This window comes from Ursus maritimus, unplaced genomic scaffold (assembly GCF_017311325.1).
Source record: "Ursus maritimus isolate PB19 unplaced genomic scaffold, ASM1731132v1 scaffold_11, whole genome shotgun sequence".
NCBI classification, from domain to species: domain Eukaryota; kingdom Metazoa; phylum Chordata; class Mammalia; order Carnivora; family Ursidae; genus Ursus; species Ursus maritimus.
This window is the reverse complement of record NW_024423453.1, coordinates 62,985,408-63,005,980: the sequence shown is the minus strand read 5'-3', so window position 1 is coordinate 63,005,980 and position 20,573 is coordinate 62,985,408. Positions and strand designations below refer to the sequence as shown.

General features: G+C 46.1%; 1 protein-coding gene across 1 annotated transcript in view; it reads left to right on the top strand.

Annotated features, from left to right (window-relative positions):
• The first annotated feature begins 1,035 nt into the window (after positions 1 to 1,035).
• The window catches only part of CUNH8orf74 (chromosome unknown C8orf74 homolog), a 36,105-nt gene continuing 16,567 nt past the window's right edge, over positions 1,036 to 20,573 (top strand). Inside the window, exons 1-2 of the mRNA XM_008705133.2 lie at positions 1,036 to 1,083; positions 2,703 to 2,895. Coding sequence (XP_008703355.2) covers positions 1,036 to 1,083; positions 2,703 to 2,895 — 241 coding nt within the window. The remainder of the gene's footprint in view (positions 1,084 to 2,702; positions 2,896 to 20,573) is intronic.

Here is a 20,573-nt window from a genome sequence, read left to right as displayed (position 1 = left end):
GACACGCTCCATGACATTAACCAGAGTGTGAGGTTTGCTAAAAAGAGAATAGGTAAGTTGGCATGAGGAGCCCAAGGACCTCATGGGAAGGAAAGGCACCCCCTCCCCATCCTTTTGTCCCTAGTAATTTGCAGGAGTGGAAGTAAGTGACCCTAACCAATTTCTTCCTCATGGCAGGAAAGGTACCAAGAGTCCTGAAGTAATATGTCCATGAGGGTAACAAAGGTGGGCCATGGAACCAGCTTGATGGAGTCATGGGTCTAACATGAATAATGCCTTTGAATGGTTGAAGTGGCGGATGCTGGAAGCTTGGGAGCTCTTACTTTTTCTCCCATGAAGGGAAGAGCTATAACCTGGAAGCTCTCACTTCTGGCCATAAACTCCCTTGCCAGGCCCAAACCAAAAAGGAGGCCTGGGAAGGTACCAGTGGAGGCAGCCCCATGATCAGACAGCTCAGCTACCAACACCAAAAGAAGAGACTTGATCCCTACTCATCTCGGCATGTGGGTGCTTGGGCACCAAGTGAGAAGACACCCCCCACAGAACTGTTTTCTGCACCCTGAAGCGAAGTGAGATGCCGGAAATAGGGAGTCATAGTTGCTACTGGCCAGTGAAGAAGAATGAATCTGAAACCAGATCTTGGTGGGAGAAAAGTCCATGAGGACATGAAGACAGCAACTGGAGGCCAGTGTTTTCATGGAGACAAATCCTTGACCATGAAAGAAAGGAGAGAAGTGGGGCTTGGGTTAAAGGAGATGTAAGATGGGGGACATCAGTGAGTGTTCACAAGAGAGCGTGAGAAAGCTCACCTCCTGTGAAGGAGAGATTGGACATTGTAGGAAAGGAATCAAAGCAGGTGTGAGGGGATGAGACCCAGAGCCCAGATGGGAAAGAGGGGCCAGGAGGAAGAAGCCAGGAAAAAGCCACCTTGAAGCAGGTCTTCATGACCTCACAAAGCTGGCACACTCACCCCCAGGGTTCCAGAAACTCTGAGTCAGTCCTGGCTAGGTCTCCTAGCAACTGGATGCAGGGGCCATGGCACTCTTAACACCCCAGGGAGTAAAAAAAGTCTTCCAATTTCAGGTGAAGAGAAAAGACAGCTTTTAAAAGGAGTTGCTCAGATTGGTGGAATGGTGAGATGTGTGTGTGAGAAGTGGTGCCTCGATGGTACGTCCTCAGACAGACACCTTGGATATGACTCCTTTCCCAACACACCACCTGTGAGTCCCCCAATTGATGTGTGCCAGCTGGAATACCAGGCCAGAGGCTTAGCAGCCTTTGGAGCTTGGAGGTTGTTTTCCCAGCCTACAGGGACAGAACCTGCCTGGAGCAAAGTAGGAGACGAGCACAAAGACACTACTTTATTCTACTCTGAGGAGGGTCAGGGAGGCCCTTGGGGCTGGTCACCATGAAATGCCACCTCTCACCTCAGAGCCTCAGGGCCCTGTGAGCACTTTGCGCTTGTATGCCCAAATATGTGTGGTTGTGTGTGTGCGGTTGTGGGGTGGGGTGGAGGTGGGTAAGGGGTTGTTGCTTTAATGCAGGGAGGGGGCAGATTTTGTTGATTTCTTAGAACCAATTCTGAGGCAGAAAGGCATGAGCAAGGGGAGGGGGGCTGTGGAGTCATGGGGACCCAACAGCAGGGCCTGGAGCTCTCTGCAAGCACCTTCCAGAGCAGGGCTGTCCACAGAGGGGTGTCACGGCACTGCTATAGAGCCCAGGCAAGAGGACCCCATGTGACTATATGCACAGATCAGCTTCTGACCTGCAGCCATGAGCTGATGAGCAGACACCAGGCAAAGGCTTTCTCGGTGGGATGGGGCATGGGCTTTCACCAGCTGTTCTAGATCTCCCAGCCAGCTGTCCCCTCAGACACCAACCTGGGGATCTGTGAGTGCTGCAGGCAAGGGCTGACTGGGTCAGGTGGTGAGAGAGGAGTCTCTGGGGGATGAGGAAGGGCTCTGGACCTGGCAGCAATTCTGCTGTCAGTTCCCCTACAGGGTTCCCCCAGCCAGAGTTTCCCCTCACCCCAGAGGAGCAACACTCCCATTTTCAGTGGGTCTCCACTTCATGCCACACCTTGTCTTACCCCCTCCTTAAAAAGCACTTGCTTCTCCTATATCTGTTGACATTCTATAAGAACCTTTCTGGAAGGTCCAAACTCTCAGATGAATTCGGTTCTTAACAGTTAGGACTCTGATCAAGCTTCCTCCTGCTGGTCTGCTAAAGTGCTTGAATTTTCACCAAGTCAGACATATTTCTTCCCCTAAAGCATAGCCTCACCAAGCCTCTTTGCAGTCATTTACACTTCAGCATGAATTTCATTATCAGATCAATACCCCTGGGGCAGCTAGTTGAGAATAGACTCAGAGGGAAGTCAAATTTTGTTTTAGGAAAGAGAAAAGAGGGACCATAAGTCAGGGCTTGAAGCCTGCTGGAGGCATATAAACCTGGAAGCTGCAGTGACTAGCATGAGAACTCTCAGAGGAAGGAGCAGTGCTAGAAAGAAAAGCACATTCCTAGAAAAGGGAGGGAAAGCTGTCCAGAAATGAAAGCATAATTCTGCCCAGGCATACCCATGTTCCTGGTCACTCTTTAGGACGATGGGGAGCCCTGTGAAGACCCCAGTAGTGGTTTGCACAGTGAGAATGGCATCTTGATTCCTCAGTCTCACCCTCCATCCCTCATATCATGTCCTGCAGAAACCAAAAGGTAGGGAGCACCTACGGAGACTGCTGAACTGGGAGGAGTTTGATGAAGCGAGAGACTCCCGCCGAAGCATTCTGCTGGATACCCTCTACGAAAGCATCATCTTTGCCGTAGGCAAAGGCTTCCCATGGGTGGAAGTGGCCAAGGTGGTCAAGTTCACAGAAGAGCTGCTCAAGGAAACCAAAGGTATGGGGCATCTGGAGCAGCAGTCAGCGAGGCTTGCTGGGGAATGGGGGGCACAGGACCCATCTGTGGTCCATAGCCTCAGGAACCCTCTGAGGAGCTGAAAGATTCTTTTCTTTCTCCGACATTTAGCATCTTCACATGCTCGTAAACAAGGTTCCTGTCTAGGTTTCCGGAAAGTGAAACAAACTGAATGTCCTTCCTGGGTCTTTTTACTCATCTCCCTTGCTGAAAATTTTGCACTACTCCACGCTGTTCACACAGCAGTTAGGGTGTTTGTCTCTTGGTCGGTTATTTGCAATTTAGTATGACTCTCATTATCAGATCAATACCTCTGGGGCAGCTGGCTGAGAGTAGGCTCAGAATGGAGTCAGATTTTATTTTAGGGAAGGGAGTAGGGGCCAAGACTCATAATTTTTTTTTTGTTTCATTTTGTTTTTACTTAACATAAACATGTGACTCCTCTGTTTAAAACCCTTCACTGACTCCCCATTGCATTCCTGAAAGACTGCAAATTGTTTCACATATCAGGTTTTAGTTTGCTGAATGTCTTGGAGGAATCCTTTACAGGCATCAGCTTGCTGGCACAGATGGGGTAAAAGAAGTCAAGTGAGTTTATAGAGGGAACATCTCTCCCACCCCTGCCCTGGCTTCATGAGAAGAGGGAGAGCCTCTCTCCCTGTGACTCCATAGCACAAGGGAATGTGATCACACCCATCCACCTCTTGGGCTTTGAGCTTCAGATTCATTCATTAAGCAAATATCTGGAACAGCCCCTCTTTGGCCACCATCATAGTAGCACTCAGCCAAGAATCATCAATAAGTGCTAAAACCAGTAGGTGAAAGCTTGTTGAGAAATGGGATATTTACATACTTCCTCCCCACAACATTCTTACTGATCACAAAGGGGAAAAGGATACTTCTATGCAAGGGAGCCCGGCAGACACCTCCTTCATCAAATGATCCAAGTCAACGTCATCACTAAAAGTACACATTGAGAATCATATTCCACCTGGTAGAATGCAAAAGGAGAACCCAGCATCCTTCAGTGATGGTTCTAGCAAAGACTCAGAACCTGATCTAATCACAAGAAAGCATTAACTTAGTGACACTAGACAATGTCCCTCACCTGTGATCTTCAAAAACATTAAGGTCCTGAGAGCTAAGGTAAGACAGAGGAGCTGTTTTAAACTGAAAGACACTGAGATGTGGCCACTAAACGTGACATGTGGCCTCAGTTTCAGTCCTTTGTGCTATGAAGGATGTATATAAGGGTCAACTGGGAAGACTCGAATGAGGTCTGGAGATTAAGCAATAGTGGTGTGTCAAGGGTTATCTCCCGATTCTGATGGTTGTGGTTATGAATGCCCTGTGTTAGGTAACATACATGAAAGCAATCTGATGATGGGGCATTTTGTGGGCTGCTTATTCTTTAAGTAGTTTGGGAAAAATTACTTTGTAGTATGTTTTTCCAGTTTTATTGATATAATTGACATTTAACATTGTATAAGGTGTGCAACATAATGATGTGATATATGTACATATTGCAAAATGATTACCAAAGTAATTTGAGTTAACATCCATCACCTCACGTGGTTACAATTTTTTTCTTGTGGTGAAAACTTTTAAGATCTATTCTCTTACCAACTTTCAAATATGTGACACAGTTGTGTTAACTACAGTCACCATGCTGATTAACTCCCAGGACTTATTTATCTCATAACTGGAAGTGTGTACTATTTAAACACCTTCATCCATTTTGCCCACCCACCTCTGGCAACCACCAGTCTATTTCATCTCCATGAGTTGTTTTGTTTTGTTTTTTTTTAATTCCACATATGAGATCATACAGTATTTGTCTTGATACCCTTACGGTTTATCCATGCTGTTGCAAATGGTAGAGTTTCCTTCTTTTTTATGGCTGAGTAATATTTTTACGGCTGAAAAATATCGTATTTTCTTTATCCATTCATCCACTGATGGACCATATGTTGTTTATATGACTTGGCTGCAGTGAATAATGCCGGAGCGAACATGTGGGTAGAGATATCTCTTCAAGATAGTGATTTCACTTCCTTTGCATATATGCCCAGAAGTGGAATCGCTGGATCGTATGGTGGTTCTATTTTTAATTTTTTGAGGAACCTCCACACTGTTTTCCACAGTGGCTCCACCAGTTTGCATTCCCACCAACAGTGCGTGAGGGTTCCCTCTTCTCCACTTCCTCGCCAACTTTAATTTCTTGTCTTTTTGATACTAGCCATTCTTTTTTTTTTAAATTTGGTTCTTTATTTGTTAGTTTTCAAAACTTCCCCATTCTTCTCTGTCTAAACAGTGATTTTGTTCTGCAAAGCAAATTAAATCCTATACATTCTCTCTAAAACCCTATTATCTGCTAATTGCTATTCCTCAACTTATTGCCTTCACCTTTCTTTTTCTACATTTATTTATTTATTTATTTAAAGTTCCATGATTTATTACTTGCGTATAACACCCAGTGCACCATGCAATACGTGCCCTCCTTAATACCCATCACCAGCCTATCCCATCCCCCTCCCCGAAGCCCTCAGTTTGTTTCCCAGAGTCCATAGTCTCTCATGGTTCCTTCCCCCTTCTGTTTAACCCCCTTTCTTCTTCCCTTTCTTCTCCTACCGATCTTCCTACTTCTTATGTTCCATAAATGAGTGAAACCATATGATAAACTCCAAATGGATGAAAGACCTCGATGTGAGACAGGAATCCATCAAAATCCTAGAGGAGAACATAGGCTGCAACCTCTTTGACATCGGCCACAGCAACTTTTTTCATGACACATCTCCAAAGTTAAGAGAAACAAAGGAAAAAATGAACTTGTGGGACTTCATCAAGATAAAAATCTTCTGCACAGCCAAGGAAACAGTCAAAAAAACTAAGAGGCAGCCCACAGAATGGGAGAAGATATCTGCAAATGACACTACAGATAAAAGACTGGTATCCAAGATCTACAAAGAACTTCTCAAATTCAGTACACAAGAAACAAATAAACAAATCAAAAAGTGGGCAGAAGACGTGAACACACACTTTTCCAATGAAGACATACAAAGGGCTAACAGACGCATGATACTAGCCATTCTAACGTGTGTGAGGAGATATCTCATTGGGGTTTTGATTTGCATTTCCGTGGTGATGAGTGATATTGCGCCTGTTTTCATGGACTTATTGGGCATTTTAATATGTTCTCTGGGAAAATACCTATTTTGTCCATGGCCCATTTTGATTAGATTAGTTGGGCGTTTGCTATTGAGTTGTATGAGTGCCTTATATTAACACCTTATGAGGTATGTGCTCTGCAAATATTTTCACTTATTTCATAAGATGCCTTTTCACTTTCTTGATAATTGCTTTTGCTGTGCAGAAGCTTTTTACTCTGAGGTAGTCCCACTTGTTTATTTTTGCTTTTGTTTCTTATACTTAAGATGTTATATCCAAAAAATCATGGTCATGACCCATGTCAAGGAGGTTTCCTCCTGTTTTCTTGTAGGAGTTTTATGGCTTCAGTTATGTTATTTTTTTTGGTAGACTATTTCTTAACATAGCTTTGGGCTCACAGTGAAGTAGAGCAGAAGGTACAGAGATTTCCCACAGAAACTCTGTACCACACATGCACAGCCTCCCCCACTATCAACACCCCCCATCAGAGTGGGACATTTGTTACAACTGATGAATCTACCTTGACACATCATTATCACCCGAAGTTCATAGTTTATGTTAGGGTTCATTCTTGGTTTTGTGCATTTTATGGATTTCAATAAATGTATAATGACATGTGTCCACTGTTAAAGTATCACACAGAATAGTTTCACTGTCCTAGCAATCCTCTGTGATCCATCTATTCATTCTTCCTTCTCCACCAACCCCGGCAACCACTGCTTTTTATCATCTCCATACTTCTGCCTTTTCCAGAATGTCATATGGTTAAAATCATACAGTCTTTTCATATTGGCTTCTTTCACTTAGTAGCATACATTTAAGTTTCCTTCATGTCTTTACATAGTTTGATAGTTCATTTATTTTTAGGATTGAATAATATTCCATTGTCTGGATGCACCACAGTTTATGTATCCATTCATCTACCAAAGGACATCTTGGTGGCTTACACATTTGGGCCATTTATTTTTTTTTTATTTTTTTTTTATTTTAAAGATTTTATTTATTTATTTGACAGAGAGAGAGACAGCCAGCGAGAGAGGGAACACAAGCAGGGGGAGTGGGAGAGGAAGAAGCAGGCTCCCAGCAGAGGAGCCTGATGTGGGGCTTGATCCCAGAACGCCAGGATCTCGCCCTGAGCCAAAGGCAGACGCTTAATGACTGAGCCACCCAGGCGCCCCCATTTTGGCCATTTAAAGCTGCAACAAATATCTGCGTGCAGGTTTATGTGGACATAAGTTTTCAACTCCTTTGGGTAAATAACAAGAAATGAGATTGTTTGATTGTAAGGTAGGAATATGTTTAGTGTTGTTGGAGACTGCCAAACTGTCTTCCAAAGTAACCACACCATTTTGCATTCCCACCAGCAATGAATGAAAGTTCCTATTGCTCCATATCCTCACTAGCGTTTGGTGGTGTCAGTTTTCTGGATTTTAGCCATTCTAATACCCGTGTAGTGGTAGCTTGCTTTTTCCTGAAGACATAAGGTGCGTATTGCCTTTTCATATGCTTATTTGCCATACATATATGGATATATATGTGGTGAGGTGTCTTTTTAGGTTTTTACCCATTTTTCAAGCAGGGTGTTTTCTTTTTGTTGAATTTTAAACGTCCTTGATAACAGTCCTTTATCGGGTGTGTCTTTTGCAAATATTTTCTCCCAGTCTGTGGCTTGTCTTCTCATTTTCTTAACAACGTCTTTTGCAGAAATATTAAATTTTAAAGAAGTCCAAATTACCAGTTTTCCTTTCATGGACCATGTCTTTGTGTTGTATCTAAAAAAGTCATCACCAAAGGCAGGAAACAACAATTGTTGGAGAGGACGTGGAGAAAGGGGATCCCTCTTACATTGTTGGTGGGAATGCAAATTGGTACAGCCACTCTGGAAAACAGTGTGGAGGTCCCTTAAAAAGTTAAAAATTGAGCTACCCCATGATCCAGCAATTGCACTACTGGGTATTTACCCCAAAGATACAGACGTAGTGAAGAGAAGGGCCTTATGCACCCCAATGTTCATAGCAGCATTGTCCACAATAGCTAAATCGTGGATGGAGCCAAGATGCCCTTCAACAGATGACTAGATTAAGAAGATGTGGTCCATATATACAATGGAATATTACTCAGCCATCAGAAAGAACGATTTCTCAACATTTGCTGCAACATGGATGGGACTAAAGGAGATAATGCTAAGCGAAATAAGTCAAGCGGAGAAAGACAATTATCATACAGTTTCACTCATTTATGAAACATAAGAAGTAGGAAGATCGGTAGGAAAAGAAAGGGAAGAAGAAAGGGGGAGTAAACAGAAGAGGGAATGAACCATGAGAGACTATGGACTCTGAGAAACAAACTGAGGACCTCAGAGGGGAGGGGGGTGGGGGAATGGGATAGACTGGTGATGGGTATTAAGGAGGGCATGTATTGCATGGTACAGTGGGTGTTATACGCAAGTAATGAATCATGGAACTTTACATCAAAAACTAGGGATGTACTGTATGGTGACTAACATAATATAATAAATAAATAAATAATAAATAAATAAATAAATAAATAAATAAATAAATAAATAAATAAAATAGTCATCACTAAACCCAAGGTCACCTAGGTTTTTTTATATGTTATCTTCTAGAGGTTTAATAGTATTGTATTTTAGGCTTAGACCTATGATCCATTTTGAGTTAATTATTGTAAAGGATGTGAGGTCTGTATCTAGATTCCATTTTTTTCCATGTAGATGTCAAGTTGTTCCAGCACCATTTGTTGAAAAGGTTATCTTGTCTCCAATGTATTGCCTTTGCTCCTCTGTTAAATATCAGTTGCCTGTATTTCTGTGGGTCTGTTCTGGGCCCTCTCTTGTGTCTATCCCATTCATCTATTTGTTGTTTCTTTTGCCAATACCACACTGCCTTGATTACGTTCTCTTTTTGAAACTTTTCTGTATTTTTTTATTCTGAAAATTTTTTAAGTATAATATTTTAACTTATGGCATATTTGAGCTCCTCCTCTGGACTTCTGCCGAAGGTCTCCAAAAGCTGCCAAGCAAATCGGACACACAATGCCCTGTCCCCTGTACATTAGATCCCCATCCCTTACGTGCCCAGAGCTCACCCAGCAGTCCAAGCAGCAGTACCTCCATGTCCCTCCCTAATCTCACCACTTTTCACCAGCTCCTTGTCCACCACTTTCTAACCCACCTCCACCTCTTAACCAGCCCACTGCTTTCAAATCTTATACTGCATCCTCTCACTGAACAGCACGGTGATTTTGTTCAGACACAAATAAAATCCCATCACTCCTGTGTTTCGAGCCATTTCGTGGCTAGCACTGAATCACACATCTTCTGTGAACATGGATCAGCCTCTTTTTATTTCTTGCACTGCTCGTGTGACCTTCCTTTCACTTCTCTCCTCCAAACCAGTGATCCCAGTCTGTAGGCTTGAGTCAGACATGGCTTTGCTCCTGGGCTGGCTTCAGAGAGCCTCAGGAAACTTCATCCCACCCCAGAACCCACTCAATCCTCACCCCTGGGGCCTTCCTGGCATCCCTCTGGTTCTCCTCCCTGCTGCTCACAGCAATGCACAGGTACCAGAGTTCACCCCCGTTGGCTGAGCCCTGCAGTGGCTCAAAGCCAGAACAAACACTGACGAGCAGGAAGAAGAATGTCAGCCCCAAGCAGGTGGGAACTCGGGCTCTTTCAAGTTTCCATCAGAGCCTTCCACAGGCTGAGTCCACGAAAAACTGTCAATGGTGATGCAGATTAGATCACGCTGGAGCTTTCAGTATTTCTGGTTATCGCATAACTTGCCAGCGCAGACTGGCTCTGCCTTGTGAACTTCTAAAACCTTGCAGTTGGAAGGACACTGGTGATCTGGAAACTTAATTCTCTCTACTGCAGGGAGCCCCCTCAACCAGCCAACAAGTTTCTTCCAGGCTCTGCCGACACCCTCCAAGCAACAGGGTGCTCCCTCCTTTTGAGGCAATTCATTCCTTTGTACAACCACTCCTGTTATTTAGATGTTCCTATCTAGCTACATCTTCCTTCTGCACCTTTCATTCAAATGCTCAAAGTCTGTCCTCTAGAACCAGAATGCAGGCCCTGCAGATATTTCATTAGCTTTATATAATCTGACTACCATGTCTTTACATTTAGACTGGACGTCCACAGTTACTTTTGTCATTCTTAATATGGCATCATTTCCATAGACCCTTTCCCCCTACCTCCCACCACTGTCCTCTTTCTTTCTGCCCTTCTCTGGTCATATTTGTGTTTGTCAATATTGTTCTGAAAATACGCATCCAAATTCAATCACAAAACAGCCTGCAATTTGATCAGTGAATTGTGATTAGGTATTTTATCATCTCCTCTGTCCTGGTAATGATGTTCCTGTTTATATAGCCTATGGGTACATTTACTTTATCAACATCAAAGTCACATTGGTTTATATTGGGCAGACAGTCTCACATGGGAACCATTTTTCCCCATCCTCCCCTTGTGCAATGGGAATTTTGATTGCACATGCAAGACTTTACAATTATCCCCACTGATTCCATCTTGTCAGTGTTGGCTATCTTTCCTTCCTCCTGACATCTTTTAAATCTTGATCCTGGGCTCTTCAGCTTATGCGTTCTTCCTCTTACCTTCAAATCATCCCCAAATTTGAGAAACATGGTTGGTACAAACACTGAATATGCACAAGTTCTTGGGTGGGCCCCCACGCCTGAAATTTGACTCACTGAAGACAGAATCCATCAGGAGGCTCAGCTCCCAAAGGGAACATTCCAATCCTATTTCAGTCCCTTACTTGATGTATGGTCCTGGGCAAGTCACAGTACCTCTGAGCCTCTGGTTACACATCTAGAAAATGGGAAAAGCAAGAACACCCACTTCCTGGGATTGTTTTAAGGATTAAATGATGTTACATACATAAAGCCCATAATGTGGCATTTGGTACCTAGTAAAGACTCAGTGAAAGCCAGCTGTTATTCTTTTTTTATTTTATTTTAATTTTTTTATTATATTATGTTAGTCACACCAGCTGTTATTCTTAAGAGGGGACTATAGGGGCAAAGACCCAAGACGTGAGAGAGTGATGTGGTTCAGAGATGGCTTGATCAGATGTGGCTGCATGCATGTTGACGCAGCACCCAGTACAGATCTGCCTCCACACATACAGAAGCAGCATCAGCTCCCTCCCAAGGGCAGCAGAGACCATCTGAGGCCCTTTCTCCTCAGATGCCAGCACTAACGCAGCTGACCCTGCAGCACAGGGAGTGGGGGAGGACAATGGGCTGAGAGCAAAGGGGCTGGCACTTCAGCCAGAGGCAGGCCCAGGAGTTAAAGGTAACTGGCAGACTTGTTTGGGAACTGGAGAGGCGAGAAAGAGGCAGACAAGACTGTTTCCAGCTCCTCTCCCAGGTAACTGACTTGTTGTGAGAGCCAACTCTTGAGAGCAGTACCAGGCTGGCTGTGGTTTGTAGGGAGTAGATGATGGGGTGTGGTGGGAGCACCCATGGATACAGAGCCACACTAGAACCAGACCTCCTGAGCTAGGTCCTGCTCACGTTGGGTCCCCCATGGTGCTGTTCAGGATGATGCCTGTTGCTCCTGAAACCTGGCCCAGATGGCACCTCCATGACAGCCAAGCCCACACTGCTTCTCAGAAATCCAGTACAGGGACACTTGCAAGAGCACTGAACAAGCTCATCAGTACTGTGAATATAGGGAATGGAATTAAAGCCTCCTTCTTCCCGGGATTTTCCTCCTCACTTTACAGTCAAACCCAGTCTCAGGCTGGACTGGTTCTCAACATTCCTGGAGCCCTGGTTCTGCTATTTCCTTGCTGTGTGACCTTGTGAGTGTCCCTTAACCTCTCTGTGCTTCAGATGACTGTAAGGACAAGATGAGAACAGGAATGGCACCAACTTTATGGGATCATTGCAAGGATTAGATGAGTTCATGTAGGTAAAGCACTTGGAACAGTGACTGGTACATAGGAAGCCCTGTGAATGTGCAATTGGTTGGCCATTATTATTATAATACCCATTCCTCAAGGGTTTCATGCACTCCCAGGGGCTCCACTGTCTGTCCAGAAATGTAGATCTTAACCCCTGCAGCAAGAAGCAGCCTTTCAGCACTGTTCATTGAAGGTGTCTGGTTTGTTCCTCTTGGCTTTATTCCCAAAACCCCTGTCTTTGCTTAACTTAGTTCTGTTCCCATTCTTCCCAATTCCCAACCCAACCTTGATCTTCTCTTTCTCTCCCACCTGGTGTTGTTTGAGCCGCACTACCTAAGTCTAGAACACATTCTCTAAGGAGTTGGCCCATGTACCCTTTGCTCCTTCTTGTGCCTACCGGCTCTGGGTAAATTCCCCTCCTAACCTGGGATCTAACCTACTGGGGGCCAACTGAGCCAGTGTCCAGCTGGACAAAGGAGCACCTCACATCAGCCCCATCTGCTGGAGGGTGTTTCCAAATGTTCTCTCTGTTCAACCTTCTCCTGCCGAGGCCCTCTCCACTCATGTCCACCACCTCTGAGAGGCCCCCCATGCTGATCTCAGAGTCCAGGGCCTTCTCACACTCCCACACCTTATGCCAACACCTCACCCTCCAGGTCCCCAGACTTTGCCAGTCTCAAACCTTCCCACATCAGGCCCAAGTTTAGCCCACTCTCTCCCAGCCATGGCCACACCTTCCCAAGGTTCTCAATACTTCATAACTGGATTTCTGCAGCTGTATCCTCTCTGGGCACCCACATGCATGCAAGCATCCCTCCCCCCTACCCAACCAGCAGTGGCTGCCTCATTCATCCTTCTCAAACCCTGCATCCATGGAGGTATCCTCCTTCCTTCTCTATTCAGATCTAAACTCTTCCCCAAAGAGCCATGGTTAGACAGCAAGAAAGGCTAGACCCTGAGGAGGCTGGATCTTCTGGAGAGGGGTCTATGCCTACTTCACTTTTCTCACTCTATCTGTACCCCTGTGCCAAACACAGTGTGGCACAGAGTAGGTGCTACATTAAGAAAATGAATGAATGAATGAATGAATGAATGATTCTTGGTGTCCCTGGAGATGATATGTCCTGTATGCTGAGAGGAGGTTAGGGTGCCTGACTCTTCCAGGGTGACCTCATTGAGGGTTGAATGTCCAGGTGATGTCAGAGGCACCATAACAGGGGGATTAGCACTTAACTCTGCAGTCAGAAGAGTTGGGTTCAAATCCCACCTCCACCACTTATTACTGTGTAAACTTGGAAATGTTGCTATACCTCTCTGCACCTTCATTTCCTCGGCTCTAAAACAGGGGCATAATAGTTCCAGCTGCTAGTGCAGTTGGGAGAATTAAATGAGACGGGGCCAGCAAAATGTATAGCACAGTGACAGGCTCATAGTAAATGCTCAACTGGTGTTAGCTCCCATGTGCCCATCACACACGGAGCGGAGATGGGATGGACAGAAAGTGCTGGCTGTCCAGGATTAGAAGGTGCTGCAGGCTGCCTCTCAGAGGGCTCACCATCTGCATCATTTCTTGTCTTCCCCTCACCTTGCAGGCAGGACTGCAGATGCATTCAAATCACAGGCCAGGAGAATGGAGGTCCAGACAACTTCAAGCCTGGCCCCTAATAGAGCCACTCCACATCCATGACCTGCCCTTGGGAAGAAGCACCACTGCCCAACAGCATGAGGGGGAAGGCGTCTATTCACTACCCTTGTTAGTGGATCCAGGCAGCAAGGGGCAGGAAGAGCTGGCAAGACAGCAGGTCAGGTCCCAAAAGAGTTGTAGCCCTTCCCATCCCACATTCCACCCTGTCCCTGCTCTGGGGTACACGTTCCATTTATCACAGGTGGTGGGGTGCAGGATGCAGACAATGGGGTCTCCCAGGCTGGCCAGCTCACATGCAAGCTTCTGTTTTGGCTAATGTCCACAGTGGACTGTCACTCTTCTCGGAAGGGAGCTTCTCCAGGGATTTCTTGTTGTTGTTGTTGTTGTTGTTGTTGTTGTTGTTGTTGTTCATCTGAAGCTAAGGAAGTTTGAGCTCTGTTTGCATACTAGATAACAAAGCTGGCATATAGTATTTAAGGAGGCTCATGTTTGTACAACAGTGATTCAGTGCTTTGACAGGATGGCTGCCAGCCCAGCTTATCTCCTGGCCCAATAGGGCCTTAGTACCAGGAGGGAAAGAGCTGCCCTTTATTCAAAAGCACAAGCTGATTCTGTCTTGGCAAATGGCTTACCAGGATGTTCTGGTCTCAACCCCAGGCCAAAGGAGAGAGTCTTGTCGACCTCACCTCCTCTGCCAGCCTGCAGGAAGCCCTGGGCAGATCCCATCCTGCTGTCTCCATGGGGCCTGGAGTGAAGTCACCAGGCACACCACAGAGAAACAATAAGTTGCCAGCTCTGTCCTGATGGAAAGAAATCGTAGGAAGTGGGCAGATTTTGCACACCTTGTTGAATCTCTGGGAAAGGAGAGGAGAGAGGTGTTGGGGCATATGGGAACCCTGAGGTCTCCAACTTTGCATCTGGGAGTGGCAGAGATTTGGGGTACCCAGAAGGCCCTGTGCATTCTATCTCGGACTGGTGCATTGTAGTGGGTAAGGGGTGGGAGGGGAATAGCCTCTCTTGCCTCAGCCTTCACTCTCTGATGCTTTCCCTACACATCTGGGCTAGAAGAACTTCTTTTCTTCTGACTTGGCCCCATATCCTGGGGCTGTGAGGAAGTGGGCCTTGATGACCAGTTGGCGGAGGCATGAGGTAGCCAGGTGACTGCCCAGTGGGTCATAGCACCGTATCTGTAGTTCCATCCATGGCCACTCCTGATTCTCCAGGAAATGTCATCTAGGCAGCCGTAGGATTGAAAGCAGCCACACCAGCTGCCCCCAGCAACCTGGGGCTGGCAGGAGGCATTACTTTCCCAACTTACCCTGCACAAGCTCTTCCTACCAGAACACACGTGGCCATGCCCAGGGTCTACTCCACCAGCCCCTTGAGTACCCTACCCCACATCAGGGAGCCTCCAACGATTTAGGACCAGCCCAAGCTGAGAAAAAAATGCACCTTCACTCATCTTGGAAAGTAGCTTTTCCAGCATCCTTCTCCAGGGCAACCGGAACCCCATGCCTCTCCCACTAGATCCTGAGGAGGGGCCTTTGGCGGCAACTTCTTTGTTGCTGGAGAGTGGAAGCTTCCACAAAGGCCATCGATTGAAATCTTGAGAAAGCCATTTCTTGGGACAAATGGGCAACTGCTCTTTCAGAGATACTTCCGTGAGGGTATCAGTCTGCTGGGGCCATTACAACAAAGTACCACAGACGGGGCAGTTCCAAAAACAGACATTTATTGTCTCCCAGTTCTGGAGGCAGGAAGTCAAGATTGACGTATCAGCAGAGTTGATTTCTTCTTAGGCCTCCTTCCTTGGCTCATAGATGGCCATCTTCTCCCTGTGCACCTCACATGGCCTTTTCTGTGTGTTTCTGTGTGTCCTAATCTCTTCTTTTCTTAAGGACACCAGTCATATTGAATTAGGGCCACCCACATGACCTCATTTAACCTGAATTATCTCTTTAAAGACTCTATTTCCAAATACAGTCCCATTTAGAGGCACAGGGGGTTAGGACTTCAACATATGAATTATGGGGACACTTAATTCAGCCTATACACTAAGGTCACAGCTCTCCAGGTGAGACTGTAGGTAGGCCAGAAATCAAGACTGTGCCATAGAAACCTCCCTCAGCCTTCCCCAAGGGACATATATCCTGCAGAGGGAGGAAGAGTGAGGACTCTATGATCCTGGCATTTTTGCATGTAGCATCTATAATCCTCACTGTGCTCTTGCATCATAGACATTATTTTAATGATAAAGAATTGAGGCCCAGAGAGTTGAAGTAACTTGGCCCAGGTCACACCTCCAATAGATGGAATTGGGATTTGAACCCAGGTCTGCTTGACAGCAGAACACATCCTGCCATCTGACCTTCCACCTTGACCAAAGGGATCTGTACACGGGGTATATGAGGGTCTGAGAAGCATAAAACCTGGGATAGCACCCCATGGTGAGTGGAATGAGACTGCTGGCATGCAGGAAGAGCTGAGCACCTGGAAGAACAAGGTGTGGAACACCTGGGGGTGGGGCTCCTAACTGGGTCACCTGGAGTTAAAGCATGTGCCTGGGATCCTGCCCCCCAGCAGGATGGATCCAAGGTGGTGGGTGGCACAGGCCCAGCTGAGAAGAGGAGCTGTGTCCTTTGGTTAGTGTGTTCTGGCCCAGATGTGTCACCTGTGTGTGGGTGGGTGGTACCGGTGCCCTCAAACCTGACCTCTGACCCTTTGGAGTGACCTCATGCTCTACTTCTAACTTCCCATGTCCTTCCCAGTCATCTGGACAGGCTTGTCAGTCTCGGAGCCCCCCGGTATCAGAGGGGACAAGGCACGGGTATGAAATAGCCTATTTTTAGTCTAAGCGCAGTCCCATGTCCCTGAGACTGTGGGATTACTTAGTCATTTTCAACTCAAGGATGATGACAACAAGGATGATGATGAAGATCCAAAGTCAGAACTCCGTTCACTAAACTTGCAACAGCTGCAGAGCTTGGCCATGAGGCACCCACCACCCCTTAGATGTGGCTGTGGAAGACTGTCAGCTCTGTGGAAATCACCATAACTCCTTAGAATCAAAAAGGGACCCAAGAGATCACCTGACTCAAGCCCCACCAACACCATCACACACACATTATTTAAGAATCCTCTCGCCAGCCAAAAGCCTCCACTCCTCAAGGCTAGACTGCTCCATTAATAAAGCCCTTGCTTCTAGAAAGTTCTTCCTGCTGCTGAATTAAAATGGGTCTCTCTGAGTGGCTGTACCAACTTGCATTCCCACCAATAGTGTAAGAGGGTTCCCCTTTCTCCACATCCTCTCCAACATTTGTTGTTTCTTGCCTTGTCCATTTTTGCCATTCTAACTGGCTTAAGGTGGTATCTCAAGGTGGTTTTGATTTGAATTTCCTTGATGGCTAATGATTTTGAACATTTTTTCGTAAGTGTAGAGGTCCCTTAAAAAGTTAAAAATTGAGATACCCTATGATCCGGCAGTTGCACTACTGGGTATTTACCCCAAAGATAGAGACGTAGTGAAGAGAAGGGCCATATGCACCCCAATGTTCATAGCAGCATTGTCCACAATAGCTAAATTGTGGAAGGAGCCAAGACGCCCCTCAACAGATGACTGGATTAAAAAGTTGTGGTCCATATATACGATGGAATATTACTCAGCCATCAGAAAGAACAATTACCTAACATTTGCACAACATGGACAGGACTGGAGGAGATTATGCTAAGTGAAATAAGTCAAGCAGAGAAAGACAATTATCATATGGTTTCACTCACTTACGGAACATAAGAAATAGGAAGATGGGTAGGAGAAGGAAGGGAAGAATGAAGGGAGGGTAAACAGAAAGGGGAATGAACCATGAGAGACTATGGACTCTGGGAAAAAAACTGAGGGCTTCAGAGGGGAAGGGGGTGGGGGATTGGGATAGACCGGTGATGGGTATTAAGGAGGGCACATATTGCATGGTGCACTGGGTATTCTACGGAAATAATGAATCATGGAACACTACATCAGAAACTAAGGGTATACTGAAGGGAGGAGTTAAGATGGCAGAGGAGTAGGAGACACCTTTTTCAGCCGGTCCCCCGAGTCGAGCTGGATAGGTACCAGACCAGCCTAAACAACCACAGAACCAGCCTGAGATGCAGGAAGATGCATCTGGATCTCTACAAATGAACATCTCCAGCACTGAGTATTGAGGTACGAAGCAGGGAGCCATGAAACCGTGCACAGATATCGGAAGATAAACGGAAGGGGGAGGGAGCCGCCGCATTCAGGCGCCGGGAAGCGGTAGCCACTTGCACGGGGGAGCGGGCGGCCTCGCGGACCGGCACCCTTGAGAGAGTGGACTGAGACCGTGAGCCGGGAGCGCGCGCCACCAGGCATCTCACGGAACACCGGAATCCCGGTGTGCTCACTGGATCCAGACTGAGACCGGGAGCTCCGGGAGCGCGCGGCACGCGGGGTGGCTGGCTGCTGGCGGCGTTAGAAACACAAAGGATAGAGACGCGCTGGCCCTGGAAGTGAAGGCTGGGACGCCGGGTGTGGGGCGCACATCCCGGGACGCTGCAGGGTTGAGCAGCACCAATAGTAACAGAGTTAAAGTGGCCAGAACATTAGAGAACGGGCCGCAATCCCTCTGTTCTGTGACAGAGGCTGAAATTCGGCCGTTGCTGCTCTGACTCTCAGAAGAAAGGCCAGGGAAAGCCGCCAGAGAACAAAAGCCTGGAAATACCGGCTCACAGCATGCCCATCCCCATCCCCCCTCGCAGGGGACGCAGAGACTCTACCCAAACAGGGTTGCCTGAGTATCAGCGTGGCAGGCCCCTCCCCCAGAACACAGAAGGCAAGCTGAAAAATCAAGAAGCCCACAACCCGGGCGCCTGGGTGGCTCAGTCATTGAGCGCATGTCTTCGGCTTAGGGCGTGATCCCGGCATTCCGGAAAGGAGTCCCTCATCGGGCTCCTCCGCTGGGAGCCTGCTTCTTCCTCTCCCACTCCCCTGCTTCTGTTCCCTCTCTCGCTGGTTGGCTGCCACATAAATAAATAAATAAAATCTTTAAAGAAGAAGCCCACATCCCTAAGATCCCTATAAAACAAGGGGCACAGCCTGGGACCCAGTCAATAATTTGGGCTCTGGACAACCCCGCAACCTCTCCTCATCAGAATGACAAGAAGGAGAAGCCCCCCCCCCCCAGCAAAGAAAAGACAGTGAGTCTGTGCCCTCTGCCACAGAAATAATGGATATGGATGTAACCAAAGTATCAGAAATGGAATTCAGAGTAACGATGGTCAAAATGATGAGTAGAATTGAAAAAACTATTAACGAAAAGGTTACTGAGAATATAGAATCCTTAAGGACAGAAATGAGAGCGAATCTGACAGAAATTAAAAATTCTATGAGCCAAATGCAGGTAAAACTAGAGGCTCTGACGGCCAGGGTCGCAGAAGCAGAGGAACGGGTTAGTGAATTGGAGGATGGGTTAATAGAGGAAAAAATGAAAATAGAAGATGGTCTTAAAAAAATCCACGCCCACGAATGTAGGTTACGGGAGATTACTGACTCAATGAAACGATCCAATGTTAGAATCATCGGCATCCCCGAGGGGGTGGAGAAAAACAGAGGTCTAGAAGAGATATTTGAACAAATTGTAGCTGAAAACTTCCCTAATCTAGCAAGGGAAACAAACATTCGTGTCCAAGAGGCAGAGAGGACCCCTCCCAAGCTCAACCACGACAAACCTACGCCACGTCACGTCATAGTGCAATTCGCAAATATTAGATGCAAGGATACAGTATTGAAAGCGGCCAGGGCAAAGAAATTTCTCATGTACCAAGGCAAAAGCATCAGAATTACGTCAGACCTGTCTACACAGACCTGGAATGAGAGAAAGGGTTGGGGGAGCATATTTAAAGCTCTTTCAGAGAAAAACATGCAGCCAAGGATCCTTTATCCAGCAAGGCTGTCATTCAGAATTGATGGAGAAATAAAGACATTTCAGAATCGCCAGTCACTAACCAATTTTGTAACCACGAAACCAGCCCTACAGGAGATATTACGGGGGGTTCTATAAAAGTAAAAAGGCCCCAAGAGTGATACAGAACAGAAAGTCACAGCCAATACAAACAAAGACTTTACTGGCAACATGGCAACATTAAAATCATATCTCTCAGTAATCAGTCTTAATGTAAATGGTTTGAACCATCCCATAAAACGCCACAGGGTTGCAGATTGGATAAAAAGAAATGACCCATCCATTTGCTGTCTACAAGAGACTCATTTCGAACCCAAAGATGCATTCAGACTGAGAGTAAGGGGATGGAGTACCATCTTTCACGCAAATGGACCTCAAAAGAAAGCTGGGGTAGCAATTCTCATATCAGATAAATTGGATTTTAAACTACAGACTATAGTTAGAGATGCAGAAGGGCACTATATTATTCTTAAGGGAAGTATTCAACAAGTGGATATGACAATTATAAATATATATGCCCCCAACAGGGGAGCAGCAAGATACACAAGCCAACTCTTAACCAGAATAAAGAGACATATAAATAAAAATACATTAATAGTAGGGGACCTCAACACTCCACTCTCAGAAATAGACAGAACACCCTGGCAAAAACTAAGCAAAGAATCAAAGGCTTTGAATGCCATACTCGACGAGTTGGACCTCATAGATATATATAGAACACTACACCCCAGAACCAAAGAATACTCATTCTATTCTAATGCCCATGGAACATTCTCAAGAATAGACCATGTTCTGGGACACAAAACAGGTCTCAACCGATACCAAAAGATTGAAATTATCCCCTGCATATTCTCAGACCACAACGCTCTGAAATTGGAACTCAACCACAAGGAAAAATTTGGAAGAAACTCAAACACTTGG